Source organism: Lepidochelys kempii, chromosome 4 (genome assembly GCF_965140265.1).
Source record: "Lepidochelys kempii isolate rLepKem1 chromosome 4, rLepKem1.hap2, whole genome shotgun sequence".
Lineage (NCBI taxonomy): Eukaryota > Metazoa > Chordata > Testudines > Cheloniidae > Lepidochelys > Lepidochelys kempii.
This window is the reverse complement of record NC_133259.1, coordinates 27,114,925-27,131,145: the sequence shown is the minus strand read 5'-3', so window position 1 is coordinate 27,131,145 and position 16,221 is coordinate 27,114,925. Positions and strand designations below refer to the sequence as shown.

At 43.5% G+C, this 16,221-nt stretch overlaps 1 protein-coding gene across 5 annotated transcripts in view; it reads left to right on the top strand.

Moving 5' to 3' along the window:
* Window positions 1–16,221, top strand: part of EMCN (endomucin) — an 89,681-nt gene that overhangs the window by 32,564 nt on the left and 40,896 nt on the right. For all 5 annotated transcript variants that reach the window (XR_012158498.1, XR_012158499.1, XR_012158500.1 and 2 more), the window contains 3 exons: window positions 2,326–2,439; window positions 6,582–6,650; window positions 11,787–11,912. Coding sequence is in view for 2 of the 5 variants with exons in the window: in XM_073340791.1 (XP_073196892.1) it covers window positions 2,326–2,439; window positions 6,582–6,650; window positions 11,787–11,912 (309 nt within the window). In the remaining 3 variants the exon portion in view is untranslated. The remainder of the gene's footprint in view (window positions 1–2,325; window positions 2,440–6,581; window positions 6,651–11,786; window positions 11,913–16,221) is intronic.

Genomic DNA, 16,221 nt, shown 5'->3' with positions numbered 1-16,221 from the left:
CAGCTGCAATGAATTCTGCGGTGTTACATTAGGTGTAAAATCAGTGTGAGTCTCTCAGAATGGGCTCCTCACCTTGGATTTCCCTTTGCAAGCAGTCCTCACACACACACACGTAAATTCACCACAGTGTACTTCATTTATGTCTTATATACTTCGTGTCCCATCACCTTAAGGCTTTTTCCAAGCTTCAACATACCCCGATGGCACAGAGTGGGGGAAATAGAGGTCTCAACTCTCTGAGATCCTGAGCTTCTTTGCCCTTCTTTCAGCCTCCCTCTCTCCCATTTAACAGTCCCAGCCGATGACCTGAATCCCTTTTTCCGCATCAGACTTTTTGCCCACTTCTGAAGTCTCCCCATCTACAATATCACCCAGCTTACCCTGGATTTCAATAAGCTGTTGCCCTTGCTTCTGGATCTCTCCAGCCCTCAACCTCTTTGCCCTTGCCTTTCGTCGTCTTCATCTAACTCATCTGCTTCTAATTCTTCCTCTTTTTCATACCCTTTACCTTCGGGTTCTCCCCAGGAATTTGGTTCTTAGCTCGTCTCTTGTCTTGTCTGTCCTGTTTCTTCCTTTGGCTTCTTGGCCTCTTTCTTGTTGTCTCACCTTCTCCAGTCCTTCCCCCTCTAGCCATTTGCTTCTCTGGGCATGTCTCTTCTTCCTCAAAGGAAAAAGGCTCAAAAGGGGTTGCAGTTAACACAGGTTTGGGCTATGTCCTGACCATCCACCCCACTTCCATCGAAATGTTCCCTAAATCTCCAGAGACATCCTGGCCACTGGACAGACTTTCCCTTCCCCATGAATGCACGTTAGTTTCAGTCTTTCCCCCGGCTTCATCCATTAGGGTTTCATCCCGTCTCTCCTAACCAATGAGCACCCTGTGTCAGAATGTACTAGGCCCTTGGCCCTCATTGCCCCCTCCCCCTTCCCAGCTCTCATGGAGTTGGTGAGTGTTTGTTTTGTTTTGACTGCTTCCCAAAGTTTGTTTTGACTGCTTCCCAAAGGTTCCAGCCACACACACAACTCAGCAAGATTACAGTCCATGTTGGGGCAGTCCCTCTTCAGATGTCTTGAGCCCCAACACTGGTAACAAACAATCTGACAGATTGTGAGCAGGGTTTTCTTCCTCCCCCCTCTTACAATTGGTTGTTCCCCACTTTTCCTCCCTGAGACAGTTTGTTTTACTAGGGACAACAGCCTCCATGAACTCCTCAGTGAGTTTAACGGCAGCTTCTAAAGTAGGGGGTTGGTGCCTCTGCATCAAACCCTGGTGACCTCAGGGAGACTCTGCAATCGCTGTTCCAAAATAATGGATGGCCTGATATCCCCCACTCCTTGGCTCAATCTGGCCTCATCCACCTAGTGGCCCAATCTGATACTTTTTGTGCAGTACAGCTTGCTGCTTGAAACCTTTGCCTGTTTCATTCTGCCAACGGACTCATATGATCTAAAATGGCTGCCTTTACGGTATCCTAATCTGCAGCTTGTTCAGCGCCATGTAAACAGCTTGAGCTTCTCCTGAGAGAGAGGGAGCTAACTGGAAGGCCCGTACCGTCTTTTCCCAGCCTGCTCCCAAAGCCACCTTCTCAAACATAAACAAAAAGCCATCGGGGTCATTCATTGGGCCTATTTTGCCCAGGCCTGTGCCCATCACTTAGTTATCACTCCCTACTGAGGGACTCAACAGCTTCTCCAAGAGCTGTTGCTGCACTTGCAATTGGCCTGCAATATATTGCTTTGTTGTTCTGCTGGCCAGGAAAACAAGAATTATCTCTTGGTGCACTGGGTCATCTGAAACTCCTGACGGGTTTTCTTTAACTCCATTTGTTGCTCAACTACCCAGCACAGGAATGTCTCCATATTGCCCAGTCTGCCACTCCTTCTCATCATCTTCTCTCTCCAGTTCTTTGCCTACACCAGAATGGGAAATCCCAGATAAACCCACAAATATCACAGGGGCACTCTTGGCAAGCAGGCCTCATATGCTGCCAAGTTGATGCGTGAAATCCAGCCCCCTTTGAAATCAATGGTAGTTTAGCCATTGTCTTCAGTGGAGCTAGGATTTCACCCCATGTATTTAGATAGGCTTTTCCTTAATGGAGTGAGTTATTAGGGAGGGGGACCATGGGTGGTGTATTCTGGTTTGTTGGTTTTCTGTGTGGAGAGGGGAGTTCTTTCAGTATTGCTGAAGTTGTCGATTTAGATGAATTATGTTGTTTTAAAAAATATAATAATGCAAGTGGGCCTAGAGATATTTGATAGATATGCTACATATATTGTAGGGGAAATAGGTAAAATAAAGAACTTGAATGTTTTTTCTTTCAGTTGCTTCAAATGTTATCTGGGAACCAGTTTCCCAGATCAACTCTTCACAACAACCAACACAGGTCACTACATCACCATCATCAATAAGAGAAGAAAATGACAAAACTAGTAGTGGTAAGTGATAACTTTTGCTGATCAACTACTGAACCCATTGGAGGCTGCATTTCTGAACAATAGTGTGGAACAGTAGAGAGCACAAACAATGTAGTTCTGATGGTAGAATTAGGGATTTGAGAGCCGGTGTTCTCTTAACTGTTAAGTTTACTTCTCAGATACTTCGTTCCACTGTAAACCTCTCCATAATGAAGTCCTTCTCCAGTGGCTCAGACACTAAAATGTTTCATTTTTATGAGAGAGATGGCTTTGAACCAATGCATTGGATTTGAACAAACTTGTATTTTGAGGAGGTGGAATGATAAGGTCTTTTGTTTGTCTGTTTTTTAAAAGAAAGTTGATAATCAAGACATGACCATGTAAAGTGATCAGAGTGGTCCCAGAATAGCATTCCCATATGTAAACAATAAAACCCAGATTTTAAACAGTTCTAGTATGGGCTCAAAACAGATCAGTGTGACATTTATTAAGGAGCTTTGAGAGGAAAATGGAGGCAGGGTGCTGCAGAGCTACTCCTGGCCATGAGGGGGAACTCAGGCGGTGGCTGACCCTGTTACAAACAAGCAGGAATAGAATCCAGCTGCCTCTCCCACAGCTGTGTTGACTGAAAAGGGAGTTAGTACACGCTTTTGTCCCTAAAGTAAATAGATGTGACTCTGAGCAGATCTATTGAGTAAGAAAGTGCCATTTTCACCATTACTTTTCAAAGCTAGAATAATACTTTGGACCCATTTCAGCAAAACACTGACGGATGCACTTTTTACATATGCTTAGGTACTTTACCAAATAGGAAAGGACTTCACTATGTAGCTTGATTATAGCTTCACTGAATTGGGGCCTTTAAAATATTCCTTTTTTAAGTTATCATAGAACTTAAAGATGGAAATATTTATGTGGTCATGTAGTCCAGCACCCCAATAGTGCGCAATGGCTTCCCAGCGTATTCTCCAAAATGTTGTTGAGTCTAGTTTTAAATGGCATAAGTCACCAGAGCTTCTTTTTCTTTCCTTATGTCTGTGTTCTATAATCTAATGGATTTAACTGCTTCAAAGTGAGCATAGGATAATTTAGGCTAGGGAAGCGTAACAATTTCCAAACTATTACTCCCAGTCCCCACCCTTTGGGCCTGAAAATCAGTCCTCTCTTTTACTTGTCAGTTACACTTTCAAATTCTATATTCAAAATTCAGGCTTTGCCTTTGTATTGAACAGTCTAATGTGTTTGGTCCTCCTTCACTGTATTTTGGCCAGCCATTCAGATGCTGTTATTGCAGAAGGCATGGCTAAAATATCCCCAGTGCAGAAACTGTTGAAGTGTGGGAGAAAGTGTCAAAAGCCCTTCACAAAAATCACTAATGTGGCTCCTTTCGGTTTGATAGAGGTTCCTGACTCAAGGGTATCAATGCAGCACAGCCATCTGGAACTAAAACATACCGATAGGTAGGGCTCCTGGCATGTGAGGAAATGCTGATGAGGAAAAGCATGCCTGTCTGTGCAGCTTAGTTCCAGGTGGTGGTCAGTATTGATATCTTGGAGTAGGCCAGGCTTGGAAACCTCTTTTATATTTTGAAGCAGTAGGGGAGAAAGAAAGGAGGGGGAAGTCTAGTGAGTGGTATATCCATAAGCAAAACATACATTAATACATAGAGATGGCCCCGAGCCGGAAAAGGCCCAAAGATATAGGGCCTCAAAATCTGTGGGTATTTGAATTTAAATGGGTGCTGATATTTTAATTCAGGACCATTTCAATAGATATGATTTTCCCTGTTCGCCCAACACACCCTCAGCCTGTGTGCAACTTAATGGATGGTGCTTATTATGTGATCTTCTTACTTATAAAATGCCCTGCCACTTGGAGCAAGAAATTAAAATGTTCAATTTAACCAATTAATTCCCATGTATAGACTACTACCAAAGAAACAAATGTTCCCTGATGATATTTGCAGTCCTTACCCAACCTTTATTTTCTTTAAATCAGTGGGAGCTTTGATTAAGGACTGTGGGATTTAACCCCATAATCAAAGTAGGGGCTTCACTGTTAAGGTTTTGATTGGAAACAACATGAAGGGTGGCCTTTCTTGCATGCCCACTCTCGGCAGAGAAGAAACACAGCACGCTTTCTTACATCCATCCCCCTGCCCTCCAACTGCATCTGCAAATTAATAAGACAGTATATAGCTGTTCCATTGGCTATTCTGGGGTGTCTCGCTCTTGTTTTGATGCAGAATGAAAACAAATTTTGAAACAAATTTTGAAACCTCATAATTTTTCACGAAAGGTGATCGTGGCTTCATTACTTGCATTCCACCATCTTTATTTGCACACTGGAGGGGTGTGGCAGGGAAAATGTTTCCTGTGTCCTCATTTCCCTCTGTGACAAGTACACAAGACAGACCAGATTTTGCCTGTAAAATGGAGACTAGTCTATTACAATATTGGCCACTACCTTTCTTTTTCAATTACGCTTCATTCCCTCCCACCACCCCATCTTCAGTGTGTCTCAGAGGACAAATGGCAATAATTTAAGATGGCCTAATGAAATTTTAAATTTCACCTTAAAAAACCACTAGCCCGGATCAATAATAAAAATGAGGACGTTCTGCAAAAGAACATTTATATTGCTTTTTAACTGGGGAAATCATTTTGCCCATGCCAACCCCTGATCCCATCCACACAGCAGAGATTTGACAGCTCTCCCCATCTCTGCTACTATTTCTGTTGCTGCTGTCACCTTTCATTATAGATTTGGAAAAAGCCCTCACAAAGTCTGTGCGCTTTGTGAAAGAATGCAATAGACTTTTTTCTCAGTCTACCATATTTCTTCCCCTCCAAAGGCACTCTTTCCCTCTCCCTCTGTTTATTGATATATTTGGCCACTCTCCTTTAACTTTTATTAATATTTGAGGACAACCCCAGTAGCTTTTACTAAATCAAAACTACTGCATCAGCCCTGCAGTCCACACCCCAAACAAGAGCTGTGTGTAAGATCCAGACCTTGTCTCTCTCATCAGCAAAAGTTGGTCCAGTAGAAGATATTACCTCACCCACCTTGTCTCTCTGGTATTTTTGTTTGTGGTGAACTACAGATGCAAAAGAGCACAATCAAGTGTGTCTATAAATAATAGAATTCTATACTTAATAGAATTTAGACCTCTGACTACCAGGGGCACAATCAATTAGACATTTACTGTGAGATTTTCAAAGCTGCCTTGATTATTTGAACAATGATTTACCATTAATTTGAATGGGGATTGGGCATTCCAATCCCTGAGGATTTTGATGTTGCACTATGCCCTAGTGGATAGAACACTAGACTGGACCTCAGGAGACCTGGTTCTGCCATTGGCCTGCTGGGTAGCCTTGGAAAAGTCACTTCCTTGCTCTGTGCCTCAGATACCACATCTGTTAAATGGGGGAATAATGATGCTGACTTCCTTTATAAAGTGCTTTTGAGGTGTGGTGGTAAAAGCTGGGTTTTATTCACATCTGCAATCAGCTGCATGTGCGATTGATTATAGGTGCAAAATTAGACGCCTGAGTGAATCCTCTTTTAAAATTTGGTCCTGTGAGTATATGTGTAAGGTGTAAGCTCCACAGAAATCACTTCGTTTTCTGCTTAAAATCTCTTACTGGAAATAGAAAGATTTTGACTGGAAACACACACTGTTTCTTTTGGCCTGAAAGATGCTTAACCAAAGTAGCCTCAATTTTTGAAGCGTGTCATGAATTACTGAGATGGTTGACTATACATCATTTTTCACACACAGATAATTTTGGTTTTGATGTTCTCTGCACTTTGCAATCATTTTTGGCTTATTTGATGTGGTTCTAATATCAAAACTAGTTAGCCTGCTGGGAGGGAGATTAAGAGCACTATGTAGAAAAACTGAAATGTATGTGGATTGTATATAAGATAAGTGGTAATTCACCCTGAGATCAAGAGAGGATATATGTAAAATTTCAGTTCATTAAAAGAAAACGAAGGGCTATTGGACACAAGTAGTAGGCAAAACTTGATGCTCAGACATCAGATTTACAGAAAAGCTCCAGTTTTCCCCTTGCTTTCCTGCTGATTATTTCTTTGACAAATATGTGTTGAGAACAGCGGTTAACATACTGTCGTTTATCCTACCAAAATATCAGCAGGGAAAACTGAATCACTGCCAGCGAGTTCTGTGATGGCAGCATCAGACTCCACTTGGATGATGTCTGGTAAGGCATCCCTTTAAAAATCTTATTTATAATCAACTGTTGACAACAGACCCATTAAACAATGATGTGACTGTTTTACAGCAGCAACCTGCTTTCTCTGTTGTGATGCTTTGCTGTGAATTCAGCCTCCTCCTGTTAAGCATGCAGAAATCTTTTCTGCAGCTGGTGGAATAGGCACATGATGAATTACTGCAGTGATGTGTCAGTGGGAAGGGCAGATCTGGATCACTGAGTGCCCAAGAGGAACCAGCAGGGGATTCTATTACAGAACCCTGGCATTGTAATAAGCGGAGAACTCAGATTTACACTGTCTCCTTCTACTTCCTACATCAAATTAAGTCTCTCATAGATCTGAGTTACGGGTTTTATCAAAACCCAAATGTCTAGCAGGCTCAGTGCAGCTCTTCCATTTATAAGCACTGGCTGTGTCTGAATGAGTCAGCCTCTTTAGGGGATTGGCACAAGAACTGCTCCATCTACTTAGGAGATCGCAATACTGTGTATTAGACACAAAGCTTAGATACTACTGAAGGCCCCAAATCAGTTGTTGATATTTAACTGTAAAGGAAATTACAAATAGAATTAAGATAATCTCCTCATTAGGTTGCCTCTTTAGGCTCACGTTAGATCCAGTGCAGAGGGCCTGTGCACAACTTTGTGCCTACTTCAACTCTCAATATAGGGCTTAAGGGCCTGATCCAAAGCCCATTGAAGTTAATGGGATTTTTTCTAAATAACTGCAATGGGCTTTACATCAGATTTTAAGTAAGACATAAGTAGTACTGTTACCCCTTCTGACTAGGGATGTAAATATTATTTAAATAGCTAACTGTTTAAACAATAAAAATTATATCATTTAACCGGTTAGCCGATTAAAGGGAGAGGGGCTGGAGCCGCTCTGGCCGCCACACCAGGCGTTAACAGTTAGGTTGGGTTAACAGTAAGACTAATACTTACCGGTTAATCATTTAACCATTTAATATTGTACATCGCTACTTCTGACCTGAGCATCTAGCCAAAAACTCAGGGTCTAATAGGTTGTTCCAGTTCAGAGGAAAAATTGGTGACATTGAGGCCTGATCTACATTAGGAACTTACATCGGCATAGCTACATCTCTCAGGGGTGTGAAAAATCCATGCCCCTGAAAGACGTAGCTAGACTGACCTGACCCCCGGGGTAGACAGTGCTAGGTCGACAGTAGAATTCGTCCGTTGTTCTAGCTACCACCTCTCAGGGAGGTGGATTACCTACGCCAATGCGAGAACCCCTCCCATCAGCGTAAGCACCGTCCACGCTGAAGTGCTACAGCAGCGCAGCTGCAGTGTTTTAGCTGTAGACATACCCTCAGGTATTTCTTTACGGCAGTTTTATTTACAAAGAATGTACCAAGTCCTGTGTCTCTGAATGCAGTACGAATCAAAGTAACAAGAAATAGTTTCTATTGCTCACAGACCCAAGCTTCTTTTCAGGCAGCACTCCTGACCCAAATAACCTCTCCCCAGGTTTCTTCCAGGGTCCCATGCCATGCTTTCCGCTGCACCTACAGTGACTTTTGTGGTCTTCCCCTGTGTGTGTATGTGTTTCTCTCTCCTCTGTGTTTCTGTGTGTTCTGCCTTTGCCCTTCACCCTGACCCAACACACGCACACACTTACCCAGACAATATGCAACAAAACACCTCTGCCCACTCAGCCCAAAACTCCTGGGCAGGATGAGAACCACTTTTGTCTTGTGTGGAGGGCCTTGTGATTAACTTATCCTTACAGTACTGGTAATAGAAGGCTGTGTTCATGCCCAATCTCAAGGAGCTTTTAACTCTGTTTTACCCAGCTCATACCTTGGCCATCCCTCTGTTCAGGGGCTGAATTTTGCCCATGCTGAATAAATTGTATCAAAAAAGATAAATGAAGATTATGTCCTCCCACTGATCCTCCATTGTGGAATATACATGTTCCCCAGAACAATCTGTTCTCACAGCAACTAAATACGAGTAGAGTATTTAGACCTGGGTTGCTGCCAGTAGTGAGGCAGCTCTTGGAACATGTGATCCCTGTGGGATTACAGCTGTATGTGGGGTTACCAGACAAACTGGTGGTTGATGTCAGAACAAGATGCCTGGCTGCCTCCCTCCTTGTTTCTCCCACTCACCTGATTATTCTGCACAGCTTGCTGAGTGTATTTATGGTTGAATGTCTCTGCAGATGAAGGATTACGCAAGTCTGGCTTTCCTTTCGGTCTCTGATCAGAGGCTTTTATTAATATTGTTGTAATAATTTCATATTATTGCTTCTATGATAACAGAATCATTAGTGGAACCTGCTGCAACTACCATTCTGATTATCTCCTATAGTAAGCCCCTACATGTTAAGAGAGTTTTGTTTGTTTGTTTTAAGACCTCAGGTCAAAATTCAGTGTACAAGGTTACAGAGCCTGGAGCAATTAAAATAAAAATGAAAACAAAAAGAAAACTTTGTTTAAAAATCTGTTTGCCTTTTAAGTTACGGGGATTCAGAAATGATCAGAGGTTTCGGAGACTTTGTGTAACTCTTGCACCATAATTTTAAAAAGCTTTTTTAAAATTATTTAAATGAAAGCTTGCAAGTCATTAGCTTCTATTATAGACTAGACTTCCATATTAATTTTAAAATATGTGATCCTGTGTGCAGAATGAGCGAGGTACAGGCAGTTCAGCCTTACCTCAAAAATTTCTAGGCTTTCCAGAATATAGCCTGAACCTTAAGGTGCAATTATGGCTCTTATCGGCTTGAGTCATGCTGGAGGGGGGAGGCAGCACACACCTCCAGAATGGTGGGGCCTGGAAACCCAGGCATTATGCCTTTGGAGAGAGGCAAGGTGCACTCCTTGTTATACGCCTGCTCAACGGGTGGGGCCAGTACTACCTGCAGCACAGCTATTTGGATGAAATACATTCATGAAGCAGGGAAGGGCGAAGGCCCCAACCTGAAATCTCCCCTCCCCCCCCCCCCCCCCCCCGATGCTGCTTCCGCCTCCCCTTGTGTTTCTTAGCTCCCTGGGCCCCTGTAGGGGTATTCTGGGAGGGGAAAGGGCTCTAGCAAACTCAGGCAGGGGGAGCATAGTTTAATTCTGTAATGTTGTACAAATGTACTTTTTGGTATCAATATTATGTTTACAAAACTGGTTTTAGAATAAGACCTAAATCCTACCCCAAAAAAATGAAGGGCGGGGGGAGTAGCTCATGTGCTTTTGGGTTACAGCGACTTGCAGTCCACTTGCCCATTTAGCTAAGCGTGGCTCCAGGACGCAACCCTGCAGCGTGTGGAATACCTAAAGAAGTCACTGAGTTCTGAGCAGAGCTTGACAGTGGGATAAAATCCAGAAGGCCTTAGAATTTGGGTGCCTGAAGCTAGACATCTTAATTCATATTTAGACGCCTAAATAAGTGATCAGCTTTTCAGAGGTGCTGAGCACCTGCTGCTCTCTCTGAAGTCACTGGTTACTGCTGGTGTTCAACATGAAAATCAGGCCTTAGGGGGATGTCTACACTGCAATAAAACACCCGTGTCAGCTGACTTGGGCTTGCAGGGCTATAAAATGGCAGTGTTGACGTTGAAAAAACTGGGTTTGTTTAGTCTGGGTGTTTTATTGCAGTGTACACATACCCCAAGTGTGTGGACAGAGATTCTGGAGAAGGGCTCTCTCTGGGAAGACTGGGGGAAATACAGAGACTCTGTACATATTTAAAGCATACGCTCCCAAAGGCTGACATGGTCTAGATACAAAATTTGCACCAGTTTAAATGTATAGGTTTTTAAAAATGGTTTGTTAAATCCCTTGTGTGGACACTCTTCCATTGGTTTATAGCTGGCTCTTATAGACTTTGCATAAGTCAGAAAGGGAGTATTGTGTTGCCATCGGGTACCTGCTGTTTTTATCCAATAGGTAACATCTTGCCTTTTGTTAGATTAAGGTATGAACACAAAATATAAATTATCCACTCGATCGTGACAACTTAAATTCTGTTTCATTGTTGTTCAATGACCTTCAGCTCTGCTGCTTCATGGGGTGCATCACGGGATCATTTTAGACTCACCTCAAGTGCAAATCTCGTTATTATACAAGTAACCCTGACCCTGTATCAAGCATATGAGAACTGAAATAAAGGCGAGAATAGACATTTAGTTGTACATTTAACGATCTCCGGATATTGTACTTTCTAAGCAGCAGGATAAATCCTCCCAATGGCAGAGAATGAAGCAATTGACCCTTGTAGCAGGGTGCTGGTGCAGAAGCACCTAATTAGCCCCTGCCCAGTCAGCTCCAATCCAGGGAAGCTGATTGGGGCTGATGGAAAAGGCCTGATGCTGGCCTGATTGGTAACACCTGCTGACCTGACAAGCCAAGGGCTATAAAGGCTCGGAGGGAGCCAGAAGGGGGTGTGTGGCAACGGAGACGTCAGTCAGGGAGGGAGGGAGCTAGCTAGCTAGCGGCCGGCCGGCCGCCTAGCTGAAGTCTGACCCTGCCTGTGAGGGAGGTAACCAACCCTGTAAAGCTTGTATATAGATGGACACTGGTGGTGGGACAACATTAAGTAAATAAAGACATAGGTGTTGCACAACCCTGAGGCCTCTCCGAGCCTTACTGGGGAGGACAAACAGGCCCCAGGAAGAGGGGCGGGCCATGAACCATGTTACAACCCTATTATTAATTTCTATCTGTAAAACTTGTATAAGATCAAACCATGTGACTGTCAGGTGTTTAGCTGTAGAGTTGACACAGACTTTATCAGGAATCCAGTTCCTCTGTTCTGACCAGATTGTATTCAGCATAGGAATGGGGTAGGGGCGGAAGTGGCTCTAAGCTATTTTTCCATTTCCCTGATCCTGGAAAAAGGACCTGAGGCTATTTTGGCCACTGGTATGGCTTAGTGAGGCCTCAAGGCTGCTCTAAATTATGCTAGTAGTAACAACCCCTTAGGGGCTGGCTGGCAAAGGATTGCCAGAGTGTCAGGTGCTCCAGCTACACACTCTACACTAATGGGGCTGAGAGCAAGTAAGGTGTAAAGTTGGGGGCGGAAGGGCGGGCAGATAGGTGGGTGTTGAGGATCAAGCATGCTGTTTGTATTTGATCAATGCTCATTTGACTGCCTTCTTTTCAGATCTGACTACCAGTGTAATAACCTCAGAACACAGCAAGGGTCATCAAACCACATCTAATGTTGATGGGTCACCTCCAACTCCGGTAACAGGAACCAACGCAATAGTCATCAAGGCTGACACTATAAGTAAGTGATGAGTCCCTGTATCGTCAGTCACACCGTGTTCTGAAACAGCCATGCTCAGCGTGAAATGTCAATTACAGTTTGCATTACAGTTAGTATGGGTGAACTTCAAAAGATTCAGAGTTTTCCCCACTCAATGAAATTAAAGGCTGTAATTTATAAAATGAGCTGGAAAGACTAACTTCAGCCACATACAGTTGTTCTGTGGCATTCACTGCTACAGGAGGTCATTGAGTCAAATACTGTGACTAGAATTTAAAGTGAAAAACAACTATAATGTTTATGATCACTAACAACCCTACAAACTGGTTCACAGTCAAGCTGGAAGGGCATATCAAGTGGGGTCCGACAGGGATCAGTTGTGGGTCTGGTTCTGTTCAATATCTTCATCAATGATTTAGATAATGGTAGAGAGAGTACACCTATAAAGTTTGCAGATGATACCAAACTGGGAGGCATTGCATGTGCTTTGGAGGATAGGATTAAAATTCAAAACGATCTGGACAAACTGGAGAAATGGTTTCATGTAAATAGGATGAAATTCAATAAGGACAAAGTCAAAGTATTCCATTTAGGAAGGAACAATCAGCTGTACACACACATAATGGGAAATAATTGCCTAGGAAGGAGTACTGCAGAAAGGGATCTGGAGGTCATAATGGAGCACAACCTAAATATGAGTCAACAGTCTAACACTGTTGTGGGGGGGAAGGGCAGGTAGGGGGAAGGGGAAAGCAAACATCATTCTGGGATGTGCAAGTATTAGCAGGAGTGTTGTAAGCAAGATATGGGAATTAATTCTTCTGCTCTACTCTGCCCTGATTAGGCCTCAACTGGAATATTGTGTCCAGGTCTGGGTGCCAGATTTCAGGAAAGATGTGGACAAATTGGAGAAAGTCCAGAGAAGAGCAACAAAAATGATTAAAGATCCAGAAAACTTGACCTATGAGGGAAGATTGAAAAAATTGGGTTTGTTTAGTCTGGAGAAGAGAAGACTGAGAGGTGACATGACAAGTTTTCAAGTACATACAAGGTTGTTACAAGGAGAAGAGTGGAAAAAATGTTCTCCTTAACCCCTGAGGATAGGACAAGAAGCAATGGGTTTAAATTGCAGCAAGGGAGGTTTAGGTTGGACATTAGGAAAAACTTCCGAACTGGCAGGATGCTTAAGCACTGGAACAAATTGCCTGGGGAGGTTCTGGAAGCTCCATCACTGGAGATGTTTAAGAGTAGGGGAGACAAATACCTGTCAGGGATGGTCTAGATAATACTTAGTCCTGCCTTGAGTGCAAGGGACTGGATTAGATGACCTCTTGAGATCCCTTCCAGTCCTACAATTCTATGATTCTGTGAAACTAAGATAATGCTATAACCAAAAGATGTGGTTCAGGGTATACAATGATCATCTGTGAGGTCATGAAGGCATTCATTTTCCACAACCTACAAATAGCATGGTACAACTGGCTGGTGTGGAGGTTTCATCTTTGAATTGTTAGGTACTGGCCATGGCTGAAGGTTGATGACAGACGAGATCAGGGGTGGGCAAACTACGGCCCGCGGGCCGGATCCAGCGCCTCAGGGCTTTGGATCCGGCCCGCGGGATTGCCCCCCTTGGTGCCGCAGGCCCTGCGCTGGCACCATGTCCATGGGGCCCGGGGGGAGGGGGCAAAGGCAGAGGGCTCCGTGCGTTGCCCTTGCCTCCAGGCACTGCCCTCCCCTCCCCCCCACAGCTCCCATTGGCCGGGAACGGGGAACCTCAGCCAATGGGAGCTTTGAGAGAGGTACCTGGAGGCATGGAAAGGGCAGCGCGCGGAGCCCTGTGTACCCCCCTCCCCCAGGGGCCGCGGTTCCGGCCGCTTCCCAGACCGGCATGGCGTGGGGCCAGGCCATGTGGCTGCCCTCCAAAACTGAAGAAGTAAACTACAGGTTATTGAGGCTATTTAGGTAGAGGACCTTTGAGAATACAATGGAGAGAGGTTAGTTATTGGTTTCTTTCACCATTTGTCAATCTTCTAACGATCTCTGAATTGATTGAGTCAGGTATTTTCAAACCAAACTGGGGTCAGTTGTGCCAAAAAAAGTGTTTTGCTCACCACCCAACAAGGATTTAGTGCCACCAATGTTGTACTTCACTTTTCAATGATGAATTTGGAAGTCTTCCCAGATTATTTATACAGAGCATCTGCCCCTCTAATTTACAGCCCCAAAGGATGAGGTTGACTAGGAACAGACAGAACAACTACAGTATCTGTTACTCCTGCCTTTCTTCCCATCTCTCTTTCTGTAAAACCACTGTGCATGACCCCACCTCCAAACACCTGTCTGTTGGCTGAATATTTAGAGAATACAAACTAAAAACATCTACTGTGTTGGCCACCTGAACATGTGGGTTTATATACCACAGCTGAGCCACCTCCAGAACAAACAGGCCAGTTGTTTAACTGGATACTTGAGATGGAAGAAAAAAGAGAGAGGGTAGGAATCTCTTCACTATTCTCTGTTTTCTTTTTTCTATTTTGGCAGAATGTAGATCTCATCTGGAAAAGATGCTTCATACTTGTGCAGCTTTAATAATGGTCATGAGTTAGGTGATTTTTGTAATCCCTGGATAAGGTGGGCTGCTAAAGTGGGGAATATCCCTTTAAATAGTTTGAGTGTCCTCTAATGGCCTTCACTGGCTGTGTTTGCAGTGACCAGAGATCTGTCAGAACAGCAGTGTGCATTATTCATAGATTCCAAAGCCAGAAGGGACCATTGTGACTATCTAGTCTGACCTCCCACATAGTACAGACCAAAGAACTTCCCCCAAAATAATTCCAAGAGCGTGTCTTTTAGAAAAACATCTGATCTTGATTTAAAAATTGCCAGTGAAGGAGAATCCACTACGACCCTTGATAAGTTATTCCAATGGTTGGTTACGCTAATTTTTTTAAAAAATTAATCTTACCTCCAGTCTGAATTTGTCTAGCTTCAACTTCCAGCCATTAGATCATGTTATACCTTTCTCTGCTAGACTGAAGAGCTGTTAAATATTTGTTTCCCATGTAAATACTTATAGACTGTAATCAAGTCATCCCTTAACTGTCCCTGTGTTAAGCTAAATAGATAGAGCCTGGTGCCCCAGGCAGCATGGAGGAGGAAACTGAAGCATTCAGCAGAGGTCTTTGTGATGGATCTCAAGGCTCCAACCCTTCTGCTGAACCCTGTGTGTGTCAATATGAGGCCACATGATGGGATTTCTCTTTTTTCAATTTGCTTTTTTAAAAACCTAGGAAATTACACAAAAAACTGCATAAGTACAAGGAGGCCAAAATAAGGTTGCATTTCCTGACTCCTGTGTGCTTGACTTTGCAACGTTAGTAATGTTCTTTAAAAGTAGGGTTTGTGGGAGAAGTAATATGTAGGTTGCTCTGTATGTTTATTTTGATCCCACTCTTCCCATATGATTATTACATTTGTGGTGTAGATACAAACACACAACAGCAGTCATTCTATTTTTTAGGGAGCATATTCTGGCTAATAATACTAATGTTTATAACCAATAGCACTTATGTAGTGTTTCAGACATTCAGTAAATAAATTTCATACTTGTATGATAAGTAATATCTTCATTTTTTAGAGGGGCAGTGTAAGAACCAGAGGATGAGTGAACTCTTCAGGATTACACTTGGAATAATTGACCGTTATGCAGAGGGCCGGCACAGGGTATAGCATAGAAAGCACAGCACGGGCAAAAGTGACTTTACACACCTCCAGGATTCTGGTCTGCTCTGGGGCTGATTTAGCCCCTGGTATCATTTAGAGTAGCCAGAGGACTGCTCTGAATTATGGTAGCTTTCCCTCAAGCAGCATGTGGGCTGCTTCACCATCCAGAAGAGTTGGAGTGCAGAGCATGCGCCAGTCTCTCTTGCAGAGTTGTAGTCTACCTCTCCTTACAGATTCCCCCAGGATAAAATCAGAGAACTGCAGTCCCCAATATCACCCTGCAAGGAAAGAGCCTTAAAAAAATAGATGGGCCTTTCACTAAACACAATATTGGCTGGTTCTGTCAGACAATCGGGGGAAGAGAATTCCAGAACTGAGAGCTCACCAGAGCCCTGCCTTTGAACTCCAAACAATCCTAGTTTGAGGCTGTTAGCAAAAACATCCTAGCTCCTCTCAGCTGCCAGGGTAGCACATGAGGAAAGAGGCAGTTTCTAAGGGAGCCAGGCCCAACTCATGTAGGACTTTCATGGTCAAAATTAACACCTTGAATTGCACCCAGGTCAATCTGGAAGCTTCTAAAAGCTTTGGAGAACAGCTGCTATCTGGT